The sequence below is a fragment of the Canis aureus genome, chromosome 36 (genome assembly GCF_053574225.1).
Source record: "Canis aureus isolate CA01 chromosome 36, VMU_Caureus_v.1.0, whole genome shotgun sequence".
Lineage (NCBI taxonomy): Eukaryota > Metazoa > Chordata > Mammalia > Carnivora > Canidae > Canis > Canis aureus.
This window is the reverse complement of record NC_135646.1, coordinates 13,282,355-13,297,247: the sequence shown is the minus strand read 5'-3', so window position 1 is coordinate 13,297,247 and position 14,893 is coordinate 13,282,355. Positions and strand designations below refer to the sequence as shown.

Below are 14,893 nucleotides of genomic sequence, written 5' to 3'. Positions count from 1 at the left end.
TTTTCGTGCTAGTACTGTTTTGATTACTGTAGCTTTGCAATATAACTTGAAATCTGGGAGTGTGATACTTCCAATTTTTTCTTCTTCACGATTGCTTTGACTCTTTGGGGTCTTCTGTGGTCCATACAAATTTTAGGATTGTTTGTTCCAGTTCTGTGAATAATGCTATTGGTATTTTGATAGGGATTGCATTAAGCTTGTAGATTGCTTTGGATAGTATAGACATTTTGACAACATTTGTTCTTCCAATCCATGAGCAGGGACTGTCTTTCCATTTCTTTGTGTCATCTTCAACTTCTTTCATCAGTGTTTTATAGTTTACAGAGCACTGATTTTTTCCATACTCTTTGGTTAAGCTTATTCCTAGGTACTTTATTATTTGGGATGCAATTATAAATGGGATTGTTTTCTTAATTTCTCTTTCTGCTGCTTCATTATCTGTGTATAGAAATGCAACCAGAGTTCTGAACATCACTTCTGTGATTTTAATTTATAACTGCCTCAAATATGTCACATGAAGTCAGTCTAAAAATTTGTCAAATTCTAAATTTAATTTAGTGAAAAATGCTGAGTATTTATTATAACTAAGGAATTTAAGTGTGATATCATTTGATCATATTCACTTATTCTTTCAATAAATATTTATTGAGTGCCTCGTCTATGATAGGCACTACTCAGAGTACTAGAGAAATAGCAAGGAATAAAAATCCAAGTCCTCAAGGAGGTTTTCACAAAATCCAGATGTGTGACATAAACAATTTTAAGATGAAACTGAAAATAATAATAATTTATAAATTCGATTTCTCTAAACTACTAGTAAACATGTTTAGAATTGTTTCATTCTGTAATGGAAACAGCTTTCAGTGAAAGCAAGAAATGCATCTGAAATGTGGAGATACTGATTCTACTGTGTCTGTGTCTTCTGATTTTTCTAAGGACCTTACTAGACCACCCACCCCATAGGTGTTTGAATGATACTGTCTTTTCCAGCTATCAACTTTCTGGCCATATGTGCATACGTAGCATTAGATGACCCACTGGGGGGGATTCCGGAAGAGGAATTAAGGTCCCAGAGTCTATACATTCAGCCAACTTGAAAGGACTTACAAAAGAACATAGCAACATAAGAGGAGGCCACACATGCTGCAGGTGTTCAAGTCTAAAGAATGATTTGATTTAGCCCCATGTAAATGTAATGTAAATGCGAAATGTAACTATGCTCAACTAATCAACAAGTCTGTGTGATGCTCAAAAAGAAATGCATGAAGGAGATCTCAATTTGTCTCCAAAAAATATACAATCCAGTTGGAAATATATCAAATACAATAAAATAAAAACTGTCAGTGAGGGCTAACATCAATAGAACCAATGTTAAAGGCCAGGGTTTCTGTATAAGAGCACCTACCTTCTGATGCAGCATCCACTAGGATTTTATTTGTGCTGAGATTACTTATGAGGAACATGGAAAAGGACTTAGCTCAGAAGCTATGAAATCATCAAAACCAGGTCAACTGAGATTTGGCTTTCTACATTTCTGGAGACAAATCTGATAAAGTTTGCTTGCTTTAATCATCTGCTTGCTGGATCTAACACCACATGTAATGAATGCTATGTTCCTTTAACTTTAGTTCTGCCTGTCAGGCTGTTTACTCTGTATCTCTAGTTGAACATCCAACAGGCATCTCAAACTTAACACGTGTGTGACTAGGCTCCTGATATCCCCATACCTGCCCCTCCTTCATCTTGCCTATCTTTATCAAAGCCTAAAATCTTTGACGCCTCTATAGACTGTTTTCAAAATATATCCACAATCTACCACTTCTCATTCTGCCCTCTAAAAACACCCTCCTGTAATCATCCTCCACCTAGATGATAATAATAACTTCCTAAATGGTCTATCTTTCTACTCTTGCCCTTTCTTGAACTATTCTTAATAGCCTCAGTAATCCTATCAGACATACATCCAGTAATGTCACGCCACTACTCAGAACCCTCTGGTGGCTCCCCGTCTTACTCAGTAATTGCTGAAGCCCTTACAATGACCTATCAGGTCCTACATTTTTGGAACTCAATAACTTCTCTGACCTTATTTTTTTTTTTCATCTACTCTTCTACCATTTACTTGGCTCCAGGCACATAGTCTCCTGGCTGTTTCTTTATAAACCAGGCATATTTAGGACCTTTGCACTTGCTGATCCCTTCTCATGGAATGCTTTTTCTGAAATATCTACATGGCAGCTCCTTCATTTCATTCAGATCTTTTTACTCAAAAGCTGCTTTCACAACAAGGGCTTCCCTGACCATTCTGTCTAAAAATGTCAACACCTTGCAGACATCCCTTCGCCTGCTTTACTTCTCTTTTGCACTAGAAGAGCAAGGATTTTTGTATGATTTGTTCACTATTCTAGCCCAGAACCTAAAAGAGTACCAGGTATACAGTAGGTGGTCTATACATATTTGAATGTTGACCGAATTTGGTCAAGTGCTTTATGTACTTTCCTAACCCCTCCACAGGGGATCCTAGATACTTTCCCATCATAGGCACTTCTAGAGCACCAGGATCCCAGTCTCTTAGCTTATAAAGAGGCCCCTCTGTATCAATGTGTGGATTTACCAGCCTTTCCAACTGAGATTTCTTTGATGCTGAGCCACAATGATTCACCCTTTGCAGGATCACTTTTCTTTTATTCCAATTTCTTTCTACTTCTTATTCTTCAAGAACATTGGTTTTTAACCATGACTACAGATGAAAGTCAGCAGAGAACTTCAGAGCCATTCTAATTTGATCGGTCTGGGCAGGGGAAGAAGTGAGACCTGGACCTCCTAGATTGTAAAAGCTCCCTAGGTGATTATAATATGCAAGTTAGTGTTGGAAATCACTGCCCTAACTGAATTCCTGGATCTCAGTTGTGTTCATTAATCTGTGATCATGTTGTCTGCTTCCATCTCTGTTTTTTGAGAGGCTGAGTTGTTTCTTTTCTTTTTTTGTGGCTGAGTTGTTCAAAATGTAATTTCAGAATGTCATATATTTATACAATATACTTATACAATATGACATTGCATTTAAACATCTTAGCCTCTCAAAATGATGTAATGATGAAGTGGAGAATGTGCTCCCTGGAAGAGACTTTAAATTATAGATAAACTGAGTGAGTATGGGTTGTAGGGTCAGTGCAATTCAGCAAGTACTTATTGAGCTCCTATTGTGCACCCAATTTCTAATGCTGTGTTGAATATTGTGATGATGCCAGGTGCTTTGGAAGGAGGAGAATGCCTGATAGACCTTCAAGGAATTAGAGATTGCTGAGAAGGCAACATTACTGACAATAAATTAGAATTGTCTAAATATATGTTCCTGATTCCACGAAGGGCAAAAACAAGAGACGGCCTGAAGAATGGAAAGTCAAAATAGCCACTATCTGAGGATATTGATTTAAGAGGGGAAAAAGAAGGACAAATAAGTAAGAGGAATAATAATGATAACCACAAGAGATCTGCCAAGACTCTTGAAAAAAACAGGCCTTGATCACTGCTAACACAAAACAATAACTTGTGTTTCATGCTTTGTCCAAAGCTGCATTTTAATGATTAGTTTTGCCAAAAGCAGACCACCGTGGTTTCTATAGTCATTGTGGTAATAACTTAGGGATACTGGTTTACCTAGGAACATTCATCTGTGTGATGAAAGAAGGTCTAGAAGATCAGCCTACTTTGACAATAACCTTGTGAATGATATTAATCATTGCAATGACTGGATCCCTCCATCAGTTACAAGCCAGTTATTGGACATAGATCTTCTCTTCCTCCAGGAATCTGACCTTACGTTCCGACTGGCCAGTGGGCTTGTTATATGGCAGCCCATGTGGGAGCACAGACAGCCTGAAGTCTCTGGCTTCACAGCCCTGGTAAAGCCTATCAGGAACATCATTACAGGTTTGTAACTTGGACGCCCAGTGCGACAGTCTTAGCAGACTCTCTCATATGCAGAAGTAAAGGAGATGGAATGATTTGCCCTTAAGGAACCAAGAGGTTGAAAATTTCTCCAGGGAGCCTTTTTAGTACCCCAGGCTCAGGGCTCAGTCATGTGATGAGAAACTAAACCAGGGGCACATGCTGTTGAGTCATGTGGCTTTGAATAGGTCATTTCAATCCTGTGCCTCAGTTTCCTCCTAAGTAAAACAGGAGTTAAAATATAATATTGCTAGTAATTATGAGTTGTTAGGAAGAATAAATGAATTAATTATATGTAAAATTACTTAGAAGAAATCCAGGCACATAGTGAATAAGCTGTTATTATAATTATTTCATCATGATTATCATCATAGTAGACAATCTTACAGGTCCTTACTAATCTTGTGTTCGTGTTTATTTGCTATCAAACTGTTTCACTATAGGAATTGTCTAATGAAGTAATCTTATTGGTGAATTGTAGAGAGACCAACACTACCTGAAAGGCTCATGCTTCACTCCAGATCTCTTTCTTACTACAGATGCACCTAATCTGAGTGTTCTTATTTCTTTAAAAGGGAGAAAATAATACCACCTTATATGGCCTCTTAGTGTGGAGTCAATTAGAATCCACATAAAGTGCCCATTTTATAGCTTAAATAAATTCCATCCTTCTATGCCCAACCAAACTTTTAGCATTGATAATGTTTAGAAAGAGATAAATTATATGGTACATCTATAGATGTATGATATATTTATATTTATATATACATATGTATGTATATATAATTAGCTTCATAAGATTTTTCTGCAGACAGTGGAAGATTATGCATGTAAAAGAGCTTCATAAGGGGAAGGAAACCACAAAGAAGTTCCTATGTATTTTCCCTCATAACATAACTTTGCAAGGTACATAATGTGTTAAAGGATTTTCTAAATAAAAGAGTGCCATATTATTCATGTAAATGATAAGATACTTATCATGACAAATCATGCTTACTATCATAAAAGATAAAATTTTTCATATAGTAAAAGCAGACTGATTCCAGGATTAATGTGTATAATACATTAACCAGTGAAATAAGTTATAAATTCAAGAATAACATTCTGTCATAAGGTTCAAATAGCAAGGAGCTAAATAAGTAACGATGTCATAGCCAGAAGTGATCTATTTCAGATTCCATGGATGGAATGAGGTTAATTTCATTGAATTAAACAATCTGAGCGTGAAGACAGATGTACAAGGTTAAAAAACTCAAAAACAATAGAAATCGGACAGAAGAAAATAAAACGTGCTACAGTAAAACAAAACTATTACTGAAAAAGACATATCTTTATGTTGATTAAGGAATCTTTTTCATGTTTTTAAGTCATCACTTTCCTTTTAAATAAAGAGGTCATTTTACATTTAGGTCTCTCTCTCTTTCTCATTACTATATAAACTATTATTTAACAGATGTATTAAAACTATTAAATCATATCCCTCATGAATCACTGGGGCTGTTCACATCACCATCCTTTTGCTGCTGAGATGATATTCACAGTGAGTTCTTTTCCTCTCTACCTGATGCCTGTGTCGTGAAATGGTACCCAGCATCTGAAGTGAAATTAAACTCAGCTCAGATACATGACCAGAAGAAAAAGCATGGCATGGGCGTAACACCCCTAGATCTCTTGTTTTGTGACCTTGGTAAATCCCTTTCTCAACATCTGTTTACTCAGAATTCTGATATGGCATGGTCATCTTCACTTCCCACTGTTCCCAGTCCTCAGGAAAAGATGTAACTGACTTGAATCTTTCCATAGGGGAAGCTTCATGTGGTCATAAAAGCACAGCCAGAAAGCCTGGGCGTGAACCTTCACGTAAGGGTCAGATGATCTTGGGCAAGTTAAACTTTCTGTGCCTTAGTATCTTTATCTGTAAAATGGGTCTAATAATATACTATATGTCTGATAGGGTTATTGTAAGGGTTAAATGAGTTGAGACAATAGTCCCCCCTGCCCTTATCTGTAGTTTCACTTTCTGCAGTTTCAATTCCCTGTGGTCCAAAAGAAGATTATTTAATCCTCTTCTGACACATTGTCAGAAGGTCAGTAGGAACCTAACACCATGTTGAAATGCCTATATCCTTCCCCTCACTTCATCTCTTCACGTAGGCATTTTATCATCTCACATCATCACAAGAAGAAGGGTGAATACAGTACAATAAAGTATTTTGAAAGAGAAAGAGACCGCATTCACATAACTTCAGTTACTGGATATTGCTATGATCGTTCAATTTTATTATTAGTGATTGTTGTTAATCTTTTACTGTGTATAATTTATAAATTAGACTTTATCATAGGTATGTTATATGTAGGAAAAAACATAGTATATATAGTATCTACAGTTTGAGGCACCCACTTGGAGGAGATCCCCCACAGACAAGAGAGGAATACTGTGTACATAAAAAGCTTTAAAAAGGATATAGCAGAGGGATCCCTGGATGGCTCAGTGGTTTAGTGCCTGTCTTCAGCCCAGGTCATGGTCCTGGAGTCCCAGGATCGAGTCCCACATCAGGCTCCCTGCACGGAGCCTGCCTCTCTCTCTGCCTATGTCTCTGCCTCTCTCCCTCTGTGTCTCTCATGCACAAATAAATAAAATCTTTAAAATATATATATAGCAGATATTCAGTACTGCATAGATGTTAACTACTATTATTTTTAGTATTGCCAAATTTTTAGCACCCTCGCCTATTGAGTCAGACTGAAAAGACGAAGAAATCTACATTGTTATGATAACCTAGAAATGTGAAGGCTTTTAAATTGGTTATTTGATTTCTGTTACAACATATGCTATTAAATGACTTCTTTCAAGTGATAATGATATGTTAAATTTTTTAAAGACGTGAGCTGATGAATAAAATGAGCTTATCATAATCTTATAAAATTTGTGATGGCATTTCTTGGCAGCTAAGAGAAGCTCTCCCATCAACAGTCAAAGTCAAACCTGTGAATCACCAAATCAAGACACAAGACATCGAGAGGTGAGTTTATTGTGTTCGTGGGAGGAAAGGAGGTGGTCATTTCCTGGATGTGTGCAGTGAAGTGTGAAGGATAAGACATGAGTTCTAGAATGATACTACTTGGTTTCAAAGCAAGTTTCTACTGCTGAATATAAAACTTTAAGCAGTCTCAGGTTTTCTGTCTGTCAAGTATGGAAAGTAATTTTATGCACTTTGCCAGTGTGGGAGTGCTGAAGTAAGACCATGTATAACTGGTGCTTTATCTTTGTGGCAAGTATAATCAGTAGTGCTTTATCTCCATAGCAAGTGAGTAATCAATAGTGCTTTATCTCAGTGACTAGTGTGTAATCAGTAGTGCACTATCTTGATGGTTAGTGTGTAATAAGAAGTGCTATATCTCAATGGCTAGTGTGTAACCTTCAATAAGTGTTAGTTATCACTATTTATACCACATTAATTAAGGTGTCATCTTGTTCTCAATTATCAAATCTCCTAATATTCTTTAGGCACGCCTAATAGAGCTAAGATAATGCTGCAGCAGTGGGGAGGAGGGAGTAGAAAGGAGGCATAAGGTATAGTCCTATCCCTCAAGAAATCTAAAGGTTAAGGAAACATCAAGACTACTCCCCATAAGAGAAAATGAGTGGGCGATATCAGAGAGGGAGACAAACCATGAGAGACTACTAACTTTGCGAAATGAACAAGAGGTAGTAGAAAGGGAGGTGTGGGGGGTGACTGGGTGATGGGCACTGAGGGGGGCACTTGATGGGATGAGCACTGGGTGAGATGCTATATGTTGGCAAATTGAACTCCAATAAAAAATATAAAAAAAGACTAATCCCTATAAAACAGAATATGCATGATAAAAAGAATATAATTCAGTGAGAATTTTTCATGCAACTCCTTGGTTTGGAAAAGAAAATGAAGGCCAGGGTAGTTCAAAGCCACATAACTATGTATACCACCATTAACTTAGTAATGCACTTCCAATTCAACATGTGCAAAATATAGTTTGCTGCTTTCCATCGACACTGGATCCTCTTTCTAACTGATGCATTCTAACTGTCAGCAGTGCCATCATGCTTTTTACCCTTAAAACCACAAGTTTTGGAGTCCTATTATATCTACTATTTACTGAACATTTGCGAAGTACAGACACTGTGATTTATATGCTATATGTTGTCTATTCTGATTGTTTTTCACTTTTCACATATTTGAAATCCGGTGTTTAATGATCTTTGGCCTCTTAAAACCTCCCTGCTTGGTAGCAGTATTGATAAGGTTGTCATTTTCATATGGTTGTGCGGCATTAATTTGTCATTTCCAGCCTCTAAATTCGCAGAATCCGGATCAGTGGCTTAGAAGAATATGTCAGAGGGAATAGTGGAGCTCTCTTTTAAGGAATAACACTCTTAAGAAATAACATTTTTGACACAGAGGAAGTTACTCTACAGAAAAACATATATCAAGCACTCCGATTTAAAATTTAGAAATTTCAACCATACCTCTTCCAATTTATTTCACTTACATCTTTTTTTTCCATATACACAGGATGAATATATAATCAAAGGCTATGCCTATATAAATCTAAGATAGTGCTTTTAATAAGTATATTAGAAAAAGTCCTCACTGGTAAGTGTCCTAGTTGAATTAACAGAGTTTTTTTTCTTAATTGAACATAAAATAATGGTGTGTCTTCTAACTGATGACATCTTAGATACAACAAAATAGGTCTATTTCATTCTCCTTCCTCCTCTTGTTTGATTTCTTGCTGAGTCATCTTGTTTGATCTTGTTCGGGTGCTCAGACTTGCTCTCTATTCTCCACGCCCACTGCTACCCTCTAAATCCCGGCCCTCATAACTAGATTGCAGCTGGAACCACCTAATTGGATTTTTCTACCTCTAGCTTTTCCTGCTTCACATAAATACCACTTAATAATGCCTGACTAATCTTCCTAATGCATCATTTATTTATTAACTCATCATCCCACAGAGGCTTATTATATGCAAGGGTGCCGTTCTTTCTCTATATCCCTTGCTCCCCGGGAATCTGTAGTGGATTTATTTTGCCATCACCTCCGGACCAAACTCCTCTCTCTGCTTCTCCATGACTCTACTACCTGGAATCATTTTTCTTCAGTGACCTTGTTTACCCTTCACTAGTTAAGCACTGCTTCTAATATACAGAGCATGCTGCTTTAGCCTCTGGGTCTTTGCTCAGACTGTTACCTTTGAGTGGAAGGCTACCTTTCCTCCTCCTTGCCTCCTTGTCTAAATTTTATCCTTCTTTTAAGGATCAATTAAGATCTCAATGCCCCCACAAACTCCTATCTAATTACTCTAAATCTACACTGCCTAATATGGTAGCCGCTAGGGCCATGTGGCTGCTGAACACTTGAAATAAGGCTAGTTTGAATTAGGATGAATAAGTATTTGAATTTGAATACATTTGAATAAGTATCAAATGCACACCAAATTTTGACAACTTAGTATGAAAAAAAAAGAATTTTTATATTGATTATAGGTTGAAATGATATTTGGGGTTAAACAATATAACATTGAAATTAATGTCACCAATTTCTTTTTTACTATTTTTAAAATTAGTTACGTGCTTCATGTTTGTGGCTTGTATTATATTTCTGTTGGGCATGCTACTCTAACCCATATTCATTTGTGATAAAATGTAAGTTCTTGACTTCAAGGTTCAAATTCATCGAATACTTTTTATCCCCTGAAATTACCCAGCATGAGGCTGACAAAGCATGCTCATGCTAAGGGATTCTCTGATCTAGTTCAGAGGACTAAGTTTATTAAATTTCTAGCTGTATTTGTTTCTCTATGCATCACGGTTGGACAATGCACTCTTATTTTACATACAGAAATGGAAATTATGAGGACTAAAATACTGTGATAAATTTTTGAGGGTCCTTATACAAAAGTGAAGAACTTCATCTGTAGTACCTATGGAAAGACAATATCCTGACAATTGAAATAAAAGACAAATTACCTGAGGAGTGTTATATTTATCAGCTAAATGTCATTAAAACAAGCTACTCTGTAAGAGAATGCTGCATTTGTGCTTAACAAATCAGAATAAAAGTCATTGTATCCAATTGGAAAGATGGATCATATCCTTTTTAAACGAGTGACAGAAAAACCTGAACCTTATGCTTTGATTCTCCTGTTCTGGCTTCAGTTTGATCAGCTTTTACTAACCTGGAGCTTGTGTCCAGCCTAGGCCTTGCTCAGCTCACCTCAGTATTGGCATCTCTTTGACGAACTGGTGATATATAACTCTTGTCCTATAGATCCTGATTACGTAGAGGTTAAAAGAAAAAAATCAAGGGCAAAATAAAATAAAATTTATGAAAGAACTTAGCTGAATGTTTCAAATGACATACATTGGTCTCTAGAAGTATGTTTCCATTCCCTTAGATGAAACCAAAACCCTTTGTTCTATGACATTGTTGTTAGCTATGCTACAAAGAAAAATTATCAATTTTATAAAACAATGTTTGTAATATGATAGCTAATTCTAGAGGATATGATATACCTGAAGAAAAAAAAAAGGAGAAACAAAGAAAAAAAGAAAAACTAATCTGTTATCTCTGCCTCCAAAAGGGACTCCAGGTGGTCTGCGAAACTTTCCCGTCAGATCCCATGTCACCCAAGGCCACCATTTCAGGCTGCCACCGAGGAAATTCCTTTGATGGAAGTCTGTCCTCCCAAACTTCCCAGGAAAGAGGCCCATCACATTCCAGGTATGTGATTGCAGTGTTAGGGACAAAAGTGTTTTTCCCTGATCACCAAAAGTTAAAGATGCATTTTTAGCTACTTGTATAGACTCTGTTCCTTAGAATGTGTCAGTGCATGATATGTGTATATACATATCCTTGGTTGTGGTATAATTAGGTTAATAATTCCAGAAATGTACTATGAGTGGCTCTCATTTAAACAAACTTGGGTGGAAGTGAGAAGACCTGATGATGAGATGTCTGAATTAGATGATATTTTAAATATTTAAATACAGAACTTAAAATTATGCTATTGAATATCATGCTGCAGGGATATGAAAAGATCCATTAATTTATTATAGAAGAATACTTTATGCCAGCAGATCCTTGTTTAAAATGCGTGCTTTTAAAATACCCACCGAGAATCGAAAAGGCTGTTCTTTGTAAACATTACAGCATTGCCCTTGTTAGCTTGTGTACCTGGTAAATTTGCTCACAAATGCCTTTCCTTGGGACAGACATCATTCCACTTTTTCCCGGTCCCCACTGAAGTGATGAAAGCCTGAATTCATGAGGTTTGCTTTTTGAACCCAATTAGAAACTCCACTTAGGGGGCAGAAGTCCTTGAGACCACTTGGGTATCCCTGCTTTCAAATGAGGTTACTATCTAGTGGATAGTATTTTAAAATGAGGCATTTCTTAAAAACAGTTTTATTGAGGTATTATTGACATACCATAAAATTCACCTATTTAAAGTGGACAACTTAATGGTTTTTAGCAAATCTATAGAATCATGCAACTATCACCAGTCTGATTTCAGAACATTTCTGTCATGCAAAAATATCCCTTGTGCCCACTTTCAATCTCTCCCATTCCCACACCCTGGTCCAGATGATCACTTAATATATTTTCTGTCTATATAGTTGAATTTATAGAATTTTCAAATAAATAGATGCATACCCTATATGGTCTTTTATATCTGGCCTCTCTCACTTAATGCTGTAGAGTTCTGCCCACATTAGAGCATGTGCAAGTAGTTCCTTCCTTTTTATTGCTAAAGAGTGTTCTGTTGTATATCACATTTGAGGTATCCATTTGTCAGTAGATGAATATTTGAGTTGTTTTGACTTTTTGTCTATTATGAATAATGCTGCTGTGAACATTCATGTACAGGTTTTTGGGCAGGCATTTGCTTTCAGTTCTTGTATTCTAAGTAGATATGTAAGAGTAAAATTGCTGGGTTGTATGGTAAATTTATGTTTAATTTTTTTAAGAAACTGCCAAACTATTTTCCAAAATGGCTGGACCATTTTACATTCCCATCAGAAATGCACTAAGGCTCATTGTCTCTATCTCCTTGGCAGCAACTCTTCCTGTCCTTTTTTACTAGAGCTATCCTCATGGGTGTGAAGAGAGATCTGATTGTGGTTTTAGTTCATATTTTCCCTAATGACTAATGATACTAAGTACACATTTTCAGATGCTTATTAGCTATTTGAATATCTTCTGTGGTGAAATGTCTATTCAAACCTTCTGCTCTAGTGTTAACTGGGTTGTTTGTCTCCTTATGACTGAGTTGTAGAATTTTGTTTTTGTTTTTTTTTATTCTGGATACAAGTCATCTACAGATATTTTTTTCTCAGTATTATCTTGCCTTTTCATTTGGTAATTTTTAAATGATATACCTTCTTCTGGCACCAGAACCAGGCTACGTGGTTATAGCATTTTTTTAAAGATTTCTTTGAATTGTTGAAAGCATGAAGTTATATGAATATAATTGCTTTTTAAGCCAAATACTACTATGTTGTTCTTTGAAAAAATAATATGCAAAGAGTTTATCTTTGTGTCTTTATTTTGAACTTTAAAAGTAAGTGGCCCAGTTAAATGATCTTTTGCTGATTGAGACTATGAATGCTGATAGCAATGTTAGTTGTATACGCAGAGATTGTTCATATTTATCCATAGGGCTTACCGTTCTAGGTCATTGGTGATAATGAATACTTAAAATCATGTCATTTTTAATGTGGAGGGAGCCCCTTGAAGATCACCAACTCAATCCGATGCACTACAACATTTTCAACACTTAAACCCTTTCAACAATGAGGAATTTAGTATTCTTGGATGAAATTCATTTCATCTTTAGACAGCTTTATTTAGTGTCATGTCCTTCTTATATTTGACCAAATTTAGCTTTTCTGAATTTTCTGTGATTCTTATATTAGTTTTCTACTGCTATATAACAAATTACAACAATTTACTGACATTTATTATCTCACTTTTTCTATATGTCAAAATTATAAGCACAATTTAGCTGGGTTTTCTGCTTTAGAGTCTGACCAGACTAGATCCAGATGTCAGGATGGGCTGCAATCTCATCATGGGCTTGCCTGGGGAAAGCTCCACATATAAGCACCCTCAAGTTGTTGGCAGAAGACTGAGATTCATGTTTTCCTCTTGACTATTGTCTAGGGGCTGCTCGAAATTTCTAGATCCTTCCCAAAATTCACTGCCACATGGCCCTCTCCATAGTAACCTTACAACAGGGTGGAGAAATTCTAATTCCAGCCTACTACTACAGAGACTTTATAATATAACATGATTGCAAGAGACATAGAATCATCTTTATATTTATTGGTTATAAGAAAGGCACAGGTCCTACCTACACTCAGGAGAAGAGGATTATAGGGGATTTAACTACCATCAGTTGGGAACCAAGAGTGGCTCCTCTGTTTACCATCCTTTTGAAGATGTGCAGGCTTTTCCCATATTAACTTGCCACCTAATCAAAAGTAGCTGTTATGAAGGACGCCCTACCCCCTACATACCAAGGCTTCCATTTTATTGGATGACAACTGTAACTCTTTAACAAAGTTATCAAGGGCATAATTAAATCAGATTTGGGGAAAAAGTAGTTACTTTAGATACAGACTAAATGGTAGGAACTACCTTTCATTGAATATCTTTTATAAGCTGAAAACAAAACTAATGTCCTTATATTTATTATGTTATCTAAATATTTATACATTTATTTTTGTCTTTAAATTTTTTTTGAAGTATAATCAACATAGTGTTGTATTAGTTTTAGATGTAAGATGATTCAAGAATTCTGTACATTTCTCAGTGCTCAAAATAGATGTATTCTTCTTTTTTTTTCTAAGATAGATGTACTCTTAATCTCCTTCGCCTATTTCATCCATCCCTTCCACCTACCTTCCTTTCCTCTGGCAACTACCACTTATCTCTGTTTAAGAGTCTGTTTTTTTGTCTTTTTGTCTTTGTTCATTTGTTTTTTTTTTTTTAATTCCAAATATGAGTGGAATCCTATATAGTATTTGTCTTTCTCTGACTGACTTATTTCACCTAGCATTATACCCTCTGGGTCCACACCTGTTGTTGCAAATGGCAAGATTTCATTATTATTTATGGCTAAGTAATATTCTATTATATATAAATACCACATATTCTTTATTCATTTATCCTTCTATGGATGGATGCTTGGGTCACTTTCATGCCTTGGCTATTGCAAATAATGCTGCAATAAACATAGGGGTGCATATATCTTTTTGAATTAGTATTTTAATTTTCTTTGGGTGAATACCCAATATGGAACTACTAGATCGTGGTAATTATATTTTTATTTTTTTAAGATTTTATTTATTCATAAGAGACACAGAGAGGCAGAGACATAGAGGGAGAAACAGGCTTTTTTCAGGGAGCCTGATGTGGGACTTGAACCCTGCACCTGGGATCACACCCTGTGCCGAAGACAGATGCTCAACTGCTGAGCCACCCAGGTATCCCCTATTTTTAATTTTTGAGGAGCCTTCTTACTGTCTTCCACCATGGTGTACCAGTCAGCATTCCCACCAGCATTCCCAGGTTCTTTTCTCCCCCCATCCTTGCCAACACTTGTTATTTCTTATCTTTTTTTATTTTAGCCATTCAGACAACTATAAAGTAATATCTCATTATCTCATTATGGTTTTAATTTGCATTTCCCTGATGGTGAGTGATATTGAGTATCTTTTCAAGTGTTTGTTAGCCATCTGTATGTCCAAATTTTCTATATAGATCCTTCACTCATTTTTAGTTGGATTAGGGCTTCTTTGGTCTTGAGTGCTATAAGTTCTTTATATGTTTTAGATGTTGATCCCTTATTGAATATAACATTTGCAAACACCTTCTCCCATTCAGTAGGTTGGCTT

General features: G+C 36.2%; 1 protein-coding gene across 14 annotated transcripts in view; it reads left to right on the top strand.

Annotated features, from left to right (window-relative positions):
- The window catches only part of UNC80 (unc-80 subunit of NALCN channel complex), a 215,487-nt gene that overhangs the window by 10,741 nt on the left and 189,853 nt on the right, over nt 1-14,893 (top strand). For all 14 annotated transcript variants that reach the window (XM_077885391.1, XM_077885394.1, XM_077885390.1 and 11 more), the window contains exons 5-7: nt 3,810-3,933; nt 6,901-6,974; nt 10,576-10,715. In XM_077885391.1, the coding sequence (XP_077741517.1) occupies nt 3,810-3,933; nt 6,901-6,974; nt 10,576-10,715 (338 nt within the window). The remainder of the gene's footprint in view (nt 1-3,809; nt 3,934-6,900; nt 6,975-10,575; nt 10,716-14,893) is intronic.